Source organism: Saccopteryx leptura, chromosome 2 (genome assembly GCF_036850995.1).
Source record: "Saccopteryx leptura isolate mSacLep1 chromosome 2, mSacLep1_pri_phased_curated, whole genome shotgun sequence".
Taxonomy (NCBI): Eukaryota; Metazoa; Chordata; class Mammalia; order Chiroptera; family Emballonuridae; genus Saccopteryx; species Saccopteryx leptura.
This window is the reverse complement of record NC_089504.1, coordinates 197031196-197049154: the sequence shown is the minus strand read 5'-3', so window position 1 is coordinate 197049154 and position 17959 is coordinate 197031196. Positions and strand designations below refer to the sequence as shown.

At 36.3% G+C, this 17959-nt stretch overlaps 1 protein-coding gene across 15 annotated transcripts in view; it reads right to left on the bottom strand.

The window, feature by feature from the left end:
* MBNL1 (muscleblind like splicing regulator 1) overlaps positions 1-17959 on the bottom strand; it is a 218835-nt gene that overhangs the window by 29450 nt on the left and 171426 nt on the right. For all 15 annotated transcript variants that reach the window (XM_066369905.1, XM_066369893.1, XM_066369903.1 and 12 more), the window contains 2 exons: positions 10509-10679; positions 363-563 (listed from right to left, as the gene is read on the bottom strand). In XM_066369905.1, the coding sequence (XP_066226002.1) occupies positions 363-563; positions 10509-10577 (270 nt within the window). In that variant the 5' untranslated portion in view covers positions 10578-10679. The remainder of the gene's footprint in view (positions 1-362; positions 564-10508; positions 10680-17959) is intronic.

The window sequence follows — 17959 nt, the reverse complement described above, 5'->3', positions numbered from 1 at the left end:
CTGGGCGTTGCTCCATTGCTTAGCAACTGAGCTCTTCTTAGTGCCTGAGGACATGGAGTCATCCTCAGCACCCAGGGCCAAATTGCTCTAATTGAGCCATGGCTGAAGGAAGGAAAGAGAGAGAGAAAAAGAGAGAGAAGTTAGAGGAAGAGGGGTAGAGAAGCAGATGGGTGCTTCTCCTGTGTGTCCTGATCGAGAATCGAACCTGGGACATCCACATGCCAGACTGACACTCTACCACTGAGCCAATGGACCAGGGCCTTTTTTAAACTTTGATGACCTTGGAAGAAATAAACAAAGAAACAGTACACTTTGCAAATTAGAAAAGAGTACCTAAAGAAACCATTACTAATAATTCCTACCTCAAGTCTGTCTGTCCGCATTAATTTTTGTGCAGCAGCTGCAGCAGCTGCAGGTACAGGGACGCCAGGATTCCCTGTAACCAACATGGGTGCAGTCGGCAAGATCTCTGCTGGAACCAGGCTTGGGGAGACAGGTCCCAAGTAGGGATTAAAGGCTGCTGATGCATTCGTGGCTAAGCTTGGTGCAACTGAAAACATTGGCTGAAAAATAAAGTAAAAAGTAAAACTTAACATGAAGGTTTTGATTGAAAGTTGATATCTTACATATCATTCATCTACCATCCATCTAAACATCCATCCATCCATCCATCCATCCATCTCCAATCTATTCTTCCTTTCTTCCCCCACTACCTCTTTCTATTTATATAATAATTGTGTTTATTTACTCTCGTTCAGGATAAAGATGTTTCATTAATAAGGTTTGATTTATGTTTTTCTAAATTATAACAGGTATCGTACCATTAAGCTTTCCACTGGAATTTTAAACTCTGCGGTTTATAATACTTGCTACTGCTTAATGAACAACAGATCAGCTATTCAATAGGGAAACTTTTCTGTAGTTATGTAATCTCCACTGCTGTCCTGATATAACCCTAGAAACTTGTCTAAGACATATACTTCATAATTGCTATATCAGATGTACTTGAAAGATCTGTTTATAATTGTTAATAGGTTGCAAGTGTCCTATTATCTGGAATAAATAAAACAGAACTCTTGGTGGATGACTGAGTTTCACAGTCAACAATGTAAACTGTGAATGAATCTCATGGGATAAGTGAAAGAGATGATGACACCATCTCTTTTGAGCACATAAGATAAAGCGTTTGGCATATTCACCTGTTGCAGGTTTTTCTGGGGAAATTATAAGTATTCCACCAGCCTATGATACCTTGTGAGATTATTTAATAACAAATTCACCTTACTAGAGGAATAACATTCAGAAATATGAAGTCTGAAACAGAATACTTCTAACAAACTACTGATTGTTCAAGGGAACACCTATAGTAGCACTGAAGAAAATGCTACAATATTAAATTTCTTCCAGAAATGTTTTCATGGATATATGAAAATGGTTTCTATTTGCTGATATAAAAATTTACATATCAGGAATTATATGTTCTTGATAGAATTAAAAAATTTACCTGAAATCTACTTTAGCAATTTTCTTTTCCAGTTTTAAAAGTCTAATCTAACACATTTTCTCATTTTATTGATGTATTTTCAACTTCCTATTTCAATGGAGTTTCAATTCTTATAGTTCAATGCTTGATGTAATAATGTTTGTCTCCAAAACACAAAAACCAATAGACAAAATTAATCCTGTCCTAGAAGGTAATTTTTAACAATTTATTTTCTTTTATTCTGTGGTAAGGAACAGAATCATAGAAATATTTGTAGAATAAAAGGCACATTAAAATGTAGCTAATTTTTCCCTCTGATAGGAATAAGAAGTTAGATTATCTGAGTTTACACAGTAGTCAAGAGAAATTTGGACTAAAGTTTTAATGTAATTAAGATGTATGCTACATGGATAAGTCATTAAAGCATCAACTGGGCACAGCAGAGGTCATCATGGGTTGAAACTGTGGTCAGAGTAAGTGTGAGAAGTGTACAAAACTAAGTGAAAAAACAAGTTGATGCTTCTCTCTCTCTCTCTCTCTCTTCCCATTTTCTCTCTCTCTCTCAAATCAATGAGTAAAAAAGCTGTATATTACAATACTAATTCTTATAGCTCAAAAGAAACATGTTAAAAGAAATACATTTCCTTTAGCTACTCTGGCCCTAACTTATCCTGTGTTTGTAAGAGGAAAGTGGAATTTAGGTATTCCCTCCTTCTTAGGGCAGTGGTTCTCAACTACAGGGAATTCTGCCTTGAAGGGAACATTTGGCAATGTCTAAAGACATTTCAGTCACAGAGTTGAGGGGTGCTTTTGCATCTAATGGGTAGAGTCCAAGGATGCTGTTAAGTGTCCTACAACACACAGGACAGCCTCTGACAACAAAGATTTATCCCACCCCAAATGTCAATAGAGCTGGGGTTGAAAATCTGTCCTAGAAATGACCTCTTTACTTGACCTCACATATTATTTTACGACAAAATCTTTGTGTCTAGCATATACAGTCTTACTAAGAAGACCATGAATACAAGAATACTTAATACATAATTTGATTCACTTGGGAGAAGAAATGATACATCACTGATATTATCAAGTTAAAATAATTATGCCTCTGAATGTGTTGGTTTATTTATTGATTGATTTTAAAGAAACAGAGAGGGGGAGAGAGAGAAAGAGGAACTTCATTTGTTGTTCCACTTCGCTGTGCATTAATTGATCGCTTTTTGTATGTGCCCTGATCAAACCTGTAACTTTGGTGTTTCGGTACAATGCTCTAACTGACTGAGCTGACCAGCCAGGGCCCGAATGTGTTGGTTTAAATGCCATGGTCAGCTGCCCTGCCAGTTTGATGGCTCTCGCCTGATGAATTGGCCTAAAGTAATACCTTCCATCCTCAGGACCACCCCTGCCCTAAGTAGCTACACACTGACAACAGGAAACTATCCAAGTGTTCCAGATATTAACAACCCATAACCTGCCAACAGCCATGGCCCAGGATGCTCACTGCTCACTAACAGGTGCTTGAACAGCAGCTGACTTTTATGCTGCTCCACTGTCTACTGGCTGCCAAGGCAGCAGCAGGACAAGCGTTGACCTGCACAGCAAATACATGTTGAACTTGGATGTCTACTCCAAAATATTCAGGTAAAACTTACACTGTTACATACCCTCAGATACAATATGTGAAATTTCAGCCAGGCCAGCAATCTATTTTTCTCTATTAAATATTTAAGAATGATAGGAAATTTAGCACTGAAGAGTAAAAGACTAGTTTAGAATATGGACATATCAGGTAACATCATTCCTCTTTGTATTCTATTGTTATGAATTAACATATATTTCCAGATAATACTATTTTTTTTTTTTTTTAGTAAGAGAAGGAAAGAAACAGGAAAGGAAAGAGTTGAGAGGCATCAACTCATACTTGTGTCATCTTAGTTGTTCACTGACTGCTTTTCATGTGTGCTTTGACAGGGTAGGGGTGGGGTTCAAGCTGAGCCAGTGACCACTTGCTCAAGCCAGCAACCTTAGGATCATGTTGATGATACCGTGCTCATGCCAGGGACCTTAGGATTTTGAACCTGGGCCTCAGTGTCCCAGGTTAACGCTCTATCCACTGCATCACCAGTGGTCAGGACAGATAGTGCATTTTTCAATGTATACTTCAGAAAGTTACTGAGATGTTTATATCACTGTATACAATTATTATAATTATTTAGAACCAGAGGTTAAATTTACAAAATTATTTGGAGCGAAGAAAAGCATTCACATTTTAAGGAACTAAGTCAAGTGGCCAATAAAATTCAGCTTTGTTAAAGCTCATTGAGTAAAATAAACATATAATCTACAATAGCCAGAATATAGCAGCTGAATATTACAAAGAAAAGAATACTCTTATTAGATAAAAACATGGATCTTATTAACTAGAAACAAGTTCACACTGTATTGTTCCTATAACATCATCATATGAATTGATTTCCAGACTCAATTCAGGCAGAACAAATTCAAATCTGGTGAATTTTAGGGCCTTCTCCCCAAGTAAAATCTGTAGCAGCTTTTAAAAATCCTAAACAGCTACTCCTCATCAAGCATTATCTCAAATGGTTTCCTCTCCAGATAAGTAGAGCTATTTGCTAAACAGGTGGGCAATCAATAATGATAGCTTGATGCTTTGAAACTTGATTCCAAAAGCTGCTTAAAAAAAAAAAAAAGACATTCTTTCATTTCTTTTGAGTTTTTGTAAATTTGTTACATTGTGTTTTCAACGAGCTCCCACCTCCCACCCGAGCTCCCACCTCCCACCCGTGTTGGAGGTAGGTCACTACTGGCCTCATTGGGGCCCTAATCTGATTAGTAAGGCATCTCTAATCACGGAACTGCTGATTCACCAATTCCAAATGCTCCCCTGCATGGGTTTCAGCAGAATTGCAAGGATGGACATTAACGCAATGGTATCATCAAGTGGCATCCTATTTTCTCTGGAGTACCCACAGGATAATAGATAACTACATAATTGGTGCATCTGCTACTAACTGCATCCTTGTAATAATGATTTACAGATATCTTGGTTCCGGAAAAGGCATAAAGAAGGGTTTGGCTTATTACTATCTTGTGCCTCTGAACACCCTGAACTGAGAAAAACAAATTGCAAGCTTACTAATGCAGGTGCTTTCATAGGCTAATCATTTGTTTGTTTTAAATGAGACAGTCTGATTCTATTAAGGTAATCAGGCTTTATTATAAATGAAAATGTTATTCAATTTCACATTATGACCCTGGTTAAATGTGTGCAAACACGGCTATTAGCATAATTCCCTCTATTTATTGTGTGCCAGGCATTGTGCTCAGTGCTGCACCTGTTCTGCAGTTAGTCCTCCTAACAGCAGAGTATAAACTTGAGGGGCAAACAAGAACACAAACTCCAATGCTATTAAGATGTGTATGTGTGTGTGGGGGGGGACACCTGTCTAGTAGACTGCTAAGTTCCCGGAACGCAGACCAATGCCCGGCACACAGAGAGGACACAATAAACACACATTGAATAAGTGCTTGAGTCAGTGAATCAATGAAAAAACATGTGAAAAAATTTCAGCCTTGTCTGGTAGGTGTTATCAGTCCCATTTTCAGGTAAGGACAGGGCCTCCCAGAGATTATGGGCCCACAGTCACAAAAGAGTGCATGGAAGACCTAGAGTAGGGCCACAGGTGTGTCTGATTCTGGTGGTTCTGGAATCAGTGTTCTCAGTGCTGGTTGTGTCTGTGAGAATCACCTAGACTCAGAGAACCTGACATCTGAGTGCCCTGCCGCTCGCCTCATCAGCATGTCTGGGGAGATGGAGGTAGGTAGGCAGACAGCAGCGCACTCTGAATGTTCGTGGATGATTCCAGTTCCACAATTTCTACTACTGTTTAAGAACAGACATAGGTTTGGCTTTCCGGGTCTAGGTGAGGTCTCTAAGGACATGTGTTCCCTGATGGCCCTCTTCTTCTCAACATGTGTTTCCCTCCACCTTGAAGACTGTACCTGCCCTGCCCACTCATTTCATTCCTAATCACGCTTCAGGAGTCAGAACTCTCACTGTTGAAGGTTCCCCTGATCCACCCACACCAACTATAAAAAGGCCTTCCCTGCCCTCTGTTCTTCTTGAAGTCCTCATCACTCAAGTCCAGGATTAATCACCACATGGGTGTCCTCGGCCACCTCTTCTCCTGGAACTAGCCTGCAGGCTCTCAGAGGGCAGTCTTGTGCACTGTGTTTTGTTCATTCTGTAGCTAACTGGCAGCTGGCATCTCCACAGGTCCCCAACAAACATTTGCTTATCAAATATATCAATGGATTTGCTGGGGGTTTTTTGTCAGTAGCAGATGCATTAAATATTTTCTAGAAATAGGTATTTAAACATTACAAAAGGGATTTAATGTTATTTCCTCTCTTTACCGCAAAAGTTAATCATCAACTTCTCTAATATGCTTGTTAGAAAAATTTAATTTCTTTTCCTTTATTTTTGTTTTGCAATTTTTAATACTGAATTTACTAAGCTATCATGTTATCATGCTGTCATGTTGCAAATATCACAGGGGCCCTAATTTATTTTAAAATGCTATGCAAAACAGTGTTTTGTAAAAAATGTTGGCAAGTTTTAATAAAATGTTATTCAATAAATAATACATAATTGTATCTTCTGGGATTTACAGAACACAAATTTTAAATCAGATCTGTCTAGATTTTATGTGTGTGCATGTGTGTGTATTTGTAAAGGTCATACTAGCAAGCAATGAAAAACTATGGCTTTTAAAAAACAGCACAATCAAGGTATGAAACCAGATATCTGAGTATGTACAACTAGATTTCTTGTGCAACCCTGTACAACAGCCTCTGTAAACAATTATTTTGAAGAGAAACAGTGCCAAAAGCTAATGGAAGTTATCAACAAATTCCCCTTATGATGTGTTTTTTTTTCTGTTTTTTTTTTTTTTTTGCTAAGAAGGTAGCATACAACTACAGTCAAAGTCTTAAACTCTGTTTCTAGATTGACTTGCTGATTGGGCAAATCAAATGACCAGTTAGACTGAACATTTAAATAAAGAAGACTCACTTCTAGGTCTCCAAGTAGAAAAGTAGCAAATGTTGCAGTCCCTGAGACTGGGGCCCATTCTCAAGCTGCATGAGGAAGTGCAGGCTCCCTGATAGAATTAGGCAGTAAGAAGGGCAGGTGGACAAAAAATGATTCAGGGTGACTGACTTGGAAACATCTTATCAGAAGCACTTTGGGATGATGTAGCCTTATCTCAACCCCTAGTTGGATAAACTGGAAAGTAAAGTACTAAAAACTAAGTTCAGCATCCCAGGTGTTCCTGGAAGTATGACAAATGATTACTTCAAAGCTTTGAGCATCCAACTGCCAACAAACACTTAGAACACGAGAGGTGGGAGCAGACAGATGACAGAAGCAGCAGAGAGGCTCCCATGCCTGCGCCAAACCCAATAACTGAATTTCTCTGTCCCTAGTGACTTCAAATGCATGAAGTACGCAGCGAATTCGACATGAGGGAGGGGCCTCAACACAGCTTGGTGTGTGTACCTGCAGGACAGCTGCCATTGGGGAAGTTACAGATGACCAAGGCTGACCTTTGGGAGTATAGGGGAATGCACAAGGCCACTGCTAGCTCTTTGACGGCAATGGCAAGAACCTGAAATCAACAAGATTTCTGAAGGAGATCTTATAGGAATGCACCAAGGAAATATACCAGAGGCCTCCAAGTTGTAAGCCACAAGGTTCTATCTATCTTCGGTTAGCTTGGTTAGCAATTTCTTGTTACATTATCCTTCCACCAGATAGTGCATGGCAAAAATAAAAAAACAAAAAATAAATAAAACTTAAAGTAGCACTATGGAAATCAATCTAAATGTTTTATTATTTTTAATTAAATATTACATGTCTCCCATTTATCTTCAAGTTATACAGCTAGTCAGTGGCTGGGCCAGCAGGGCCAGTCATCATACTTCATTTCTCTGAAGCTCTGAGTCTTCATCTGTAAACTTGGGATAACACTACTTACTTTATAGGATGGTTGTGTGAATTTTTGGTACAGAAAGTATTGATTTCAGTAAATGCCCACATAGTATTATATTTGCCCCCAAAATGTTAAGTCCCCTTTCTGATTCTTGGCTTGGTGCATTTCATTACAATTTATAAAGTCCTTAAAAACAAGAAATTCTCTTACAAATCCCTGCATTCCCCAAGTCAGCCCAGTGTCATGTTCCAAAATAAAATTTATAGACCAGGTCTTTCAAAATTTATGAGAAAACAAGAACCCAAATTGAGTGACATAATAGCAATTTCCTGGTCCCAAAAATACCCTCATGAAGCCCATGGCTGCCTTTGCTAACAGTCTGATAAAACGTATCTGCCTCTAGCCCCCATTCTATGCTGCGGTCTCTTCAATTGGTCTTAGGCTCTGGTTCTTTTGGGCACTGGGGGAGGTGAACTACCATGAACCTCTGCCTGTTTTTCTCATGTTTGGCAAACTCCTTCCCTCATTCATTCTTTCCCTTATCAAGCAATTGTTCTCTGCTTTATGCCAGGCACAATAGTAGGCACTTTTGAATCTGATTAGACCTTGCTAACCCCTTGCCTCTTTGTGTTCCTCTAGCTACCGTTTGGGGGCCATCTGGTTGCCCTTAGAAAGCTAAGATGCTTCACCTGTATGACCACAAGTCCTGTTACTGTTCAGATCCTGCTGACACTATTACTATCATGGATCTGCTCAGAGTATTATCTCCTTTGCTATCCTCACTACCTGGGTTGGATCCAAGTTCATGCCATGTGTTCAAACACTATCATCTGTGCTAGTGGCTACCCTATTTGAGTGGCAACACTTTTCCATATTAGTCACCTGGCTGCTTCCAGCCATGTTCTATTCCCTATTTGTAGGCCCAGCATTAACATTCCTGTAGGCAGCTGGTTATGACCATCTCATTTATTTCTGAATCTCCATATCATTATCCTCATCAAAGCAGAGCTGACTATAAAAAGGATCAAAAAATCTCAGGTGAGGTTCTGAAAGTAAATTTTCTGGATTAAAGGCTTCTCTATAGTCACTGACATCCTCAAATGCTTTGAAACTGAATATTTAAAATGACTTCTATACTTATTACAAAAGTAACTCTGCACAGAGTATATTTCTAGACTGGTATCTCACAATGCCTCTAACAAAAGAGTAATTCCACATTCAAATCTAGTCATATCAGGGAAAATTAACAGAAAACCTAAATATGTTCACAACTAATGAAAATTAATGCTCTGAGCTGAGAATAACCCAACAAAAAAATACCAGAAAATGTAGTGATTTTTCTAATGGTTTCAGAAACTTGTGATTTGGTGATTGCCTGAGTAATAAATATTTGTTACTGTTATTTCAAAGCCATGAGCATAAATGTTGCTTACGGTTTGTCTCAGACTTATACATGTAATGACCCTGGAAATGGCCTTTCGAGGACTAGCTGAGTAGGGGAGCTGCCATAGCCAATACTGTTCTCTGCAGTCTGGGAATCCTGCAGGCTCATCTCAGAGCTGCTCCCCCTTAACTGGAGGGTGGAGCCAGCTTTAATGTTTATGTGGAACAATGGATCTCACATGAAGGAGAAATCTTATATCATCTAAAGTATTAGCTACCCTAAAGGATTTATTAGATCTCTGAAACTATATGTGTGAGGGCCAAGTGTAAATGACTCTTGTCTAATTATTTTTTGCTAGAGAAAATGATTAAAAACTTTTTTTAACCAAATGGAAGAGTTTATGCTATCCCAAACAGTCCTGTGAAATTAGCAGATTATCACAAAAATATATTTAAGATATAGTTTACACTGAGCCCTGCCCCCCCAATAATGAAAAATAAATAAATAAATAGATCAGATTAAAATAGACACAGAATCACAATATTCTCTCACCTCGACTGCACAGTACTGATTATTGGTATCACTGTCGATGTGATATGGAGATCCCTCCCACCTCGAAATGCAATCCCCCCCTCTTTTTTGGAGTGATTGGTGCATTAAGTTCTAAGAGAGAATAACAATTACATTGAGTTCAGGTGTTAAAATGTATTAGGGAAAAAATTAGTTAGCATACATGCCACAGTTTCCATATCAGAAAAATACGGGATTTCACGTAAATTACTGACAGATACATTATCTTCATAAATTTCAACATGCATTCAAATAGAATTACCGGATCACAGTTAACATCAGAACATCTTTTGCAACCTAAAATTATGATACTAATCTCTTACATTTGTATGAATGTGAGGAAAGATTATTAGAGTCATTTATCATACACCCTCCAAAAATCCAAATAAACAAATAAGTAAATAAATAACTAAAGGTGCTCAGACTCAAGTTATTCACATATATTGCTCAGTAAGCATTAAATCTCTATGTCCATGTGCAGCTTAGAATATTCAAGTATTTTCTTAAAAACCTTTTGGAGTTTCTGCCTCTCCTGATTATTTTTCCTTTTCCTTGACTTCCAAGTCTATGGTATTGATTCAGCACTGTCAGAATTCTTTTAGCATTTCTAACTACAAAATAACTTCAATTTATATTTACAAGACTAACAAAGCCTCCTTATTAAGAAAGAGAACTACACGGAGTCTCTTCAAGGAGGGACATACGTCAACTTTTACTGCTACTTATTACCATTAAAGTAGCCTGCAAATGCACATTGACGAGATTGATGAATTTGATAACCCTTAAAAAAATTATACTTGAAAATTATGCGATGTCATTTGAAGAAAATTCTAGGGGGAAAAACATGCTATAATGCAAATTTCCACATGAATTACCCAGAAGATGAGTAACTTTACAGCGTGAAAAGTATTTCAGGCTTTGACTGATAATTTTGCTAGAAAGTGCTAGGCAACTGATAGTGTTACCTATGTTACTTGAACTAATGCAATCATTACTTTAACATTGAAACGGAGCACTTGGAGTTAGAAACTTAACAAAGGAGGAGTGAAATCACACTTACCACAGGTTGTAATGGGGCACCGGGCATCATGGCATTGGCTAGTTGCATTTGCTGGGCTAACATGGCCATGTTCTTCTGCTGAATCAAATTATTGCGCCCATTAATCTCCAACTGTGTTTTTAAGTGTGGGGGTGGATGAAGATATTTGCAGTTCTCCCTGGAGCAACGACCCTAAAAAACAAAAGCAGAAAATACCTTAGAAAAGAATAAAATAAGCAAATCTTAAAACAAATAATAATAATGCAAACCTACCACTTGAATCTACTACGGGTTTTTCACCCATATCATTTTACAATGCATTTAGAATTAGTAATGAATTCATCCAAATGATTATAAAAATGAGGTATAAAGACATCTGAAAAGATTTTTTAAAAGTTCTTTTAATATTAGCACTATTATGTCAAGATCCAAGTTAAAAAAAATCTACAAATTGCCAAGGTAACACTAAAACATAGAATACCAAATAAAGAATATTAAACTCCTGCCATAATAACTCTGGCTAACTTTAATGAACCCAAAAGAATCATGAAGTTTTACCACCTACTTTACTTGTACTGAGTTCTAAAGAAATGAACTTAGAGGATGCAAAGCACACTGTATTTTCAGTAAAACACCTTTACTAGTATCTCATAACATATAAAATTTAAGTTATTACTAAACTTTAAAAGCCCATGTACTAAGATAGTTAAAGATAAAAAGAAAATTCCCACTGTATAGAGATTAATAAGTATAATAAAACACCGGTGAAAAAAATATAGCCTTTAACTTTTCAAACATATATGTAGTCTCCATTTCCCAAGCACCATAAATCAATCAGAAATAAAAATATTTACCCAACAAAAAACTTACAATGTAAAATGACTTACTATAAAATAAGAAATGTGAATATATCTTCCAAATATATATATATATATAAATCTGTCATATGCAATATTGTATGAAGGACTGTACCCATGTTATTTTAATATATTGTCAAATCATACTGGCAGTAACAGATCTCATCAATTACTACCTTGATAACTTCTTTTACCAATAATTCTAATTAGAACTGTTTGTGAGGGTAAAAGATTTAATTGAAGGCATCAACCATCTTCTTGTGCTTTCCTTCATTTTTCTAAGGAAAATCTATTTTCCATAAGTTGACTATACTGACCTGATGCAGAAAAGTGATGCTTATGTTTGTGATAAAATCCATCAATGCTCATTTGAATGACTGATTTCTAGCTTGTTTTAAATAATGTTTTTAGGAACAAGTTTCTATACAGAACTGGTATCTTAGGATACTGCCTGTTACTTTAACAAGTTTTGTGTGATATAGCATTATTAATATTATTTTAATCAGGGGGCAGTAGAGAACAGTAGTTGATAGCAAGGACTTGATAGGTCTCAGGACCTGGGGTAGAGAACTAGCTCTCTCACGAATTAGCTGTATGAATTGCATAAAAAAGTTAACTGAAGCCTCGGAGTTTTTATCCATTTCAAAACTGCTGCATAATCTACACCAGAGGTTCATTATAAAGATGAAAGAAGATAACATATATGTCATGCCCTTGACACTCACTGCATATCGCTTTGAGTGAGGTCAAGGTCCAGAGCTGATATTATCACCACCCCACCACATTTTAAAATGTATGTTCAACAAAAGAAAAACAACACTTTGGCATTAGGGTAATTTTTATGGTTATTTATACTCTCAAATAAAATAAGATTTAGATCATCTATAACTGGTTCCATATGAAATCACCATTTTTTATATCTGTTGAGACCATGTTATTAGCTTAAAAGCATCTGAATGCAAAACACCTTTTACAAAAAGAGCATTTTGAGTCATGAAGAATGACTGGCCAACAAACCTCATGGATGATAGACAGTCTGACTTCAAGGTCATTCGGCTGAAGTCTCCTGGAGAACACCTGCTTTCCCCATACAAAGAACAACCTGGCCCTAAGAGAAATTCTAATTCTCAGTATCCTCACATCATATTTTTTACCAAGACTGAACTTATTTTAAGTGAAGATAAGCAGGGTGATATCCACCCTGAGGATTCAGTGACTGTCAATTCACTCGGCTCAGTTTCTATAGTTCTATAAACAGTACAGAGGTTGCAGCTATCTCCCTGAGGACTTCATTCCAGGGCTTCCCTGAACACAAACCACTCAGCCCCTCTCCCTATGATCACAGCCCAGGCTGAAATAGTGAAGGAGAGTAATCATGTCCTGCCCATCATATAACCCGTGACATTGCATTTCAAAACTCTGAATAAAGCTTAGACCTTTGATCTTCTTTTTGCATTTGCTACCTCTACTTGGGAAAAAATACCATTTTACTATTTCTTAGACATGATATTCTTCTTTGCCCTGCTTGATTTGATTGGATTGGAGCCTCACTTTCAAAAAGCTATGCTTGTAAGTATCAACAGAGGGTATTTTTGGAAAAATAAACGGAATACAATGCCTTTTCCACAGAGAGTTTGTGGCATAGGTCTGGGGCCCCCAGTAACTCTGGTAGCACATAAAACACTACAAAACACAACTCTATAAAGCCACATGGATTTTTCATTGATATGTGTGGAAAAAAAAAAATAACACAGCCTCTGCAATTAGTATTAGATAAATTTAGCTTCTTAGGAAGTATAGAACTTGTTTAATGCTGTGCTGCTGAATAATTGTGGTTTGACAGGTAAAAAGTCAAGAATAACTTAGAACATCCTTTTCTAGAGGATTGCCTAAAACCCCAGGAAAACTGCAAGGAGCAATATTTTTCATTGAAAATTAAGGTAAATACGACATTGGTACCCCTTTATCTAGGTTCATCTGTCTAAACTCCCAGCATCCACATCTCAATAATCATTTGAAGAATAAATGAATGAACATTTCTTACAAAATAATTAAAGATGTATTCTATTCTAAGTTGATTCTGGAGACAATAAAAATAGAAGAGCCTGACAAGCGGTGGTGCAGTGAATAAAATGTCGACCTGGGGTGCTGAGGTCCCAGGTTCAAAACTCCAAGGTTGCCAGCTTGAGCACAGGCTTATTCAGCCTGAGCACAGGCTCACCAGCTTGAGCATAGGGTCATTGGAGTGTGAGATCACAGACATGACCCCATGGTTGCTGGGTTAAGCCCAAAGTTGCTAGCTTGAAGCCCAGAGTCACTGGCTTGGCTGGGGTCCCATGGTCAAGGCATGTATGAGAAGCAATGAAAAACTAAAGTGCTGCAAATACAAGTTGATGCTTCTCAACTCTCTCCTTTCCTGTTTATCTGTCAGTCTGTTTCTTTCTCTATCAAAAAAAAAAAAAAAAAAAAAAAGAAAGAAAGAAAAGATAATAGAAGAAAAAAAGCACTAAATCTAATGTCAAACTTTGATTTTGAGTTGTACTAACCTTATGGTGCATTTATTCAGAATAAAGCTTGCCACGATAAAGAGGCAACAGCATGTTTGCACATTTCACCAGGGAAGAAAGAAGATTTGTGTTGAGACTGGCATCCCAAAAATCTATACAGTGATAACACATTCTAAATATCTAAAAGCAGAAATTCAATCAGTATCTAACACTTACTTATATAGATTTTTGTACAGGAGCTACTACTCTAAGTCATCCAGAGATTTTTACCTCAAAATATATTAAATTGGGCTGTTAAAATTAATGTCAAAAATACAAATATAAAGAAGTTTTTATTCAGTTTTGATGGCTACATGTAGTTTCAACTAGTGCCATTTGATTGTACACTTTATCAAACGTAGCTTGGTTGAAAGAGCAGCTTTATTACTCACTTCCTGTGTGACCCTGTGGAAGTTACAATTCTCTGAGTGGCCAAATCTTTTCTGTAGAATAGCAACAATACCACTGATCTCATTACTGATGTATGCAGACTGAGGAAGATAGTTGCCCAACCTCATACATTGCTCCGGGTATAACAAACTATCAATAAATATTGTTTTTCTTTCTTTTTATTTCATTCTTAAATAACAAGCAGCAGTTGCTTAATTTAGTACCATTGTCTGTTAAAAGTGCTAAAAAAAAACACAAGTACCAAAAACATAGAGACACTGCAAGTCAATCATCAGTAATATAAGCTTGACCCTTAATCATCTTTCTGTACTCGCCACATTGACTAAGGAAAAATGCCATTCTAATACATGTCTTACAGTATTAGGTTTCTGAGGTTTGTTTTTGTTGATTGCAGTGTAATCTTATTTTCAGTGAGCTGTCCAGCTGACTAGCAGGCCACTCTAAAGAGCCTCTGCCATAAATACCAAAGACTCCATTCAAAGAGGCTGTTTATAGGTTAACTCAAAACAGATTCCAAAGACATCATTGTAATGTATGCACTATATATTTTAAGAGAATGCAGGAAGCTCAATATCGACCCACAGAGTACATTTTTCTCTAATTTTCTACATCTATAAATAAGAAAGTAAACTGTCCAAATAAAAGTCAACAGTTTCTCCTTACAGTCTTAAAAGCCTATATATGACCAATAATGGTCATTTGAACGATCAATTGGTCAAGTAGCACCCAATTTCTTAAGTCAAAAGCTGCTTGACTGAATTTAAAGATTTTTTTTCATTAGCCTTTGAAATTGGCACAATGCTTGTGATCACAAAGGAAGCTGTATGTTTAGATTGTTTGAGTTAAAAATAAGCACCTTGTTAATTCTTAAACATTATAGTTTAATAAAGTGTACTTTTAAATAATTATGCATGAGCTTATATGTACAATATATATCTGAAAATGATGTGTACATGATATATATAGGTAGGTATAAATTGTAAAATAAACATAAAACTGAAAGTAAAGACAAAGAGATATGATAAAACTTTCTTAGCTATTTTTAATATTTGCTTAAAAACTAGTTAATCAAAAATAAAACATCCTACTTAGTTGGCCAAACTCACTTAATAAAACAAAGAAAAATTAAAATTCTATTTTAAAACTGGAAAAACTAATATTCCATTTTTAATTATAGTTCCTCCACCTAAATAAAGGGAATATTGTGATGTATGAGGTCAAAATGTAAGAAGACATCTTATTAAACTGCCAAAGGTAACTATGTGGTAGGATTATAATTACTGACTCAGATGTGGGCAGATCCTGGAAATAAAAGGGCAATAAAAAAAATGCAGCGGAACGAGCTTATATTCATAAGTCTTTTCCAACTTCCACTGGAAATGCTGGTTCTCTGGTAAGACTGGTCAAACTGCAACCATTTATTTCGATTGTTCAAACAAAACCAGTATTTTCTTGGGGACAGCTGAGATATGCAAGAGTTTTTGAAGTACATTCTGGAGATATGCATCGCTCAGATATGCACCAGAACTCTGACAAAGGAATCTGGTAGCTTCCTATTGAAAATTCTTCCTGTTTTGTGTTTCTTTTTTCAGCTAAGATGATACAAATAGCTCACAAAAAGTTTGCCAAAGAGGGGGAAAAAGCAAAACGATAAACACTGGCAGTCAAGAAGTATTGTTTCAAGCATTTCCAAAAATATTTTTTATGATTCTACCAGCATTTAAATCAATTCTTGCATCAACTCTAATAAAAAGGTAAGTAAATTTACATACAAAATATTTTAAAATCACAAGTACATCCAGTGGTAGGAAATTGATGGCAGTCTTAAAGGCAATTAATATAAATATATATATACACTATCATTACACAAAAATGCACACAAACATATACACTCAGTGTTTTGTCTTCATTTAGGTAAATATAAGTGTAATTAACTCTAGGAATTGCAGTTTACTAGCTTTTGAAAATGCTGACAATAAATTAATTGCATCTAACAAACAAACTATTGTAGCTCTTAAACGTGTTTTTCCTGCTATAATTTGGTTATAAGGACTGTTTTGTGTATTGTAGGCATTTAGCAGCATGCCTGGCCTATGAGATGCTTGCAGCATTCCTGTCCTCCGTTATGACAATTCAAACTGTCACCTCGATATTGCTACATGTCCCTGAGGGTGAGGGTGAAGCAAAATCATCTCCAGTTGAGAGTCAACCATTGCTTTATACCTAATGAAATTTAATGGGGCCTGAGTGGTTTAAACAGAAATTACTTTTTTTCACAGTTCTGGAAACTAGAAGTCCAAGATCAAGGTTCTAGATGATTCAGTTTCTGGTTAAGATTCTCTTCCTGCCTTACACACAGCTGCCTCCTTGCTATTTCCTAACATGGCCTTTCCTTGGCACATGCCCATGAAGAGAGAGTAAGCTCTCTGTTATCTCTTGTAAGGGCACTAATCCTATCAGATCAGGGCTCCACACATGTGGCTTTAACCTTACTGACATCCCTAGTACCCTATCTCCAAATACAGCCACAATGGCGATAGGGTTTCATTAAATATGTGAATTTTAGAGGGACACAACATCTGATCCATAAAAGGGGCACACATAAATAAAAACTGCTAACTCAAAGTTATTTTTAAATACAGTAGTTTTAAATATTTTTACACTTACATTTTAGTGAGGTCCTTTATTCTGGGAATTTCTGCAAACGTTAGATAATAGATCACACTATAAAATTTGTCTCAAAAGGAGTGATGGCTGACAACTTAAATTTCTTCTAATTTTGCTAAATTCTAATAGCTGCAGCTTCTACAATCTTTCAAGGCATGAGCATATAAATTTCAGTGTCCGTTCATTTTTCTTTTAGTTAAAATAAAAATAAAGACTGTGATGTATTAAAGAGTAAATAATTAAATTCTAAAATCATATCAATAGCTGTATTCACTTGTTAACTATATAGAATACTGAAGATGCTTTTAAAAAAAAAAAGGCAAGCAACATTTTCCTGGCTTTACTGCCCTATAGAAAGTCTTTTCAGGATTTAAAAAAAAAAAGAAAGTCATCAATATACCCCCCTCCTTTGAAAGAGAAGCTACTAAGAAGGTTAAGTGGCCAGAGAACTCAGGAAAATAAAGATTTTTGACTGTTAACTGGAATTCTGGTGGACTTGCTGCACAATATTATTTTTCATCAAATGCAAATGTATACACAGGTATCTGTGTAATTATACACACACATACACACCAATTATGCATCTATTTCTAGGAGCAACATGTATATTACAGACTTAGATTTTGTTTTTGTTGCAAATTTAAGAAACCTAAGAGGTTTGACCTAAAATTAATATTTCATCTTTTATTTGGGAAAACACAGAAGGTCTTTTAGAAAGCTATAAAATAAAATTTAAAGGGACACTGAATGATCATTTGGTAGAAACTCATAAAGTAGTCAAAACAGGTATCTTTATTTTTTCTTTTCCTTAGGAAGTTTCCATGGAGATTTCACCAATTTAATGTCATTGTTTTGTTTTGTTTTATAGAGTATACAACGTTATAAATATATATATATGGTATATATACTGTTTATAAGTCAATACTATAAATTTACTATATTTAAATAGTACGACATAACATATTGTATTTGACATGTTAACAGCAATTGT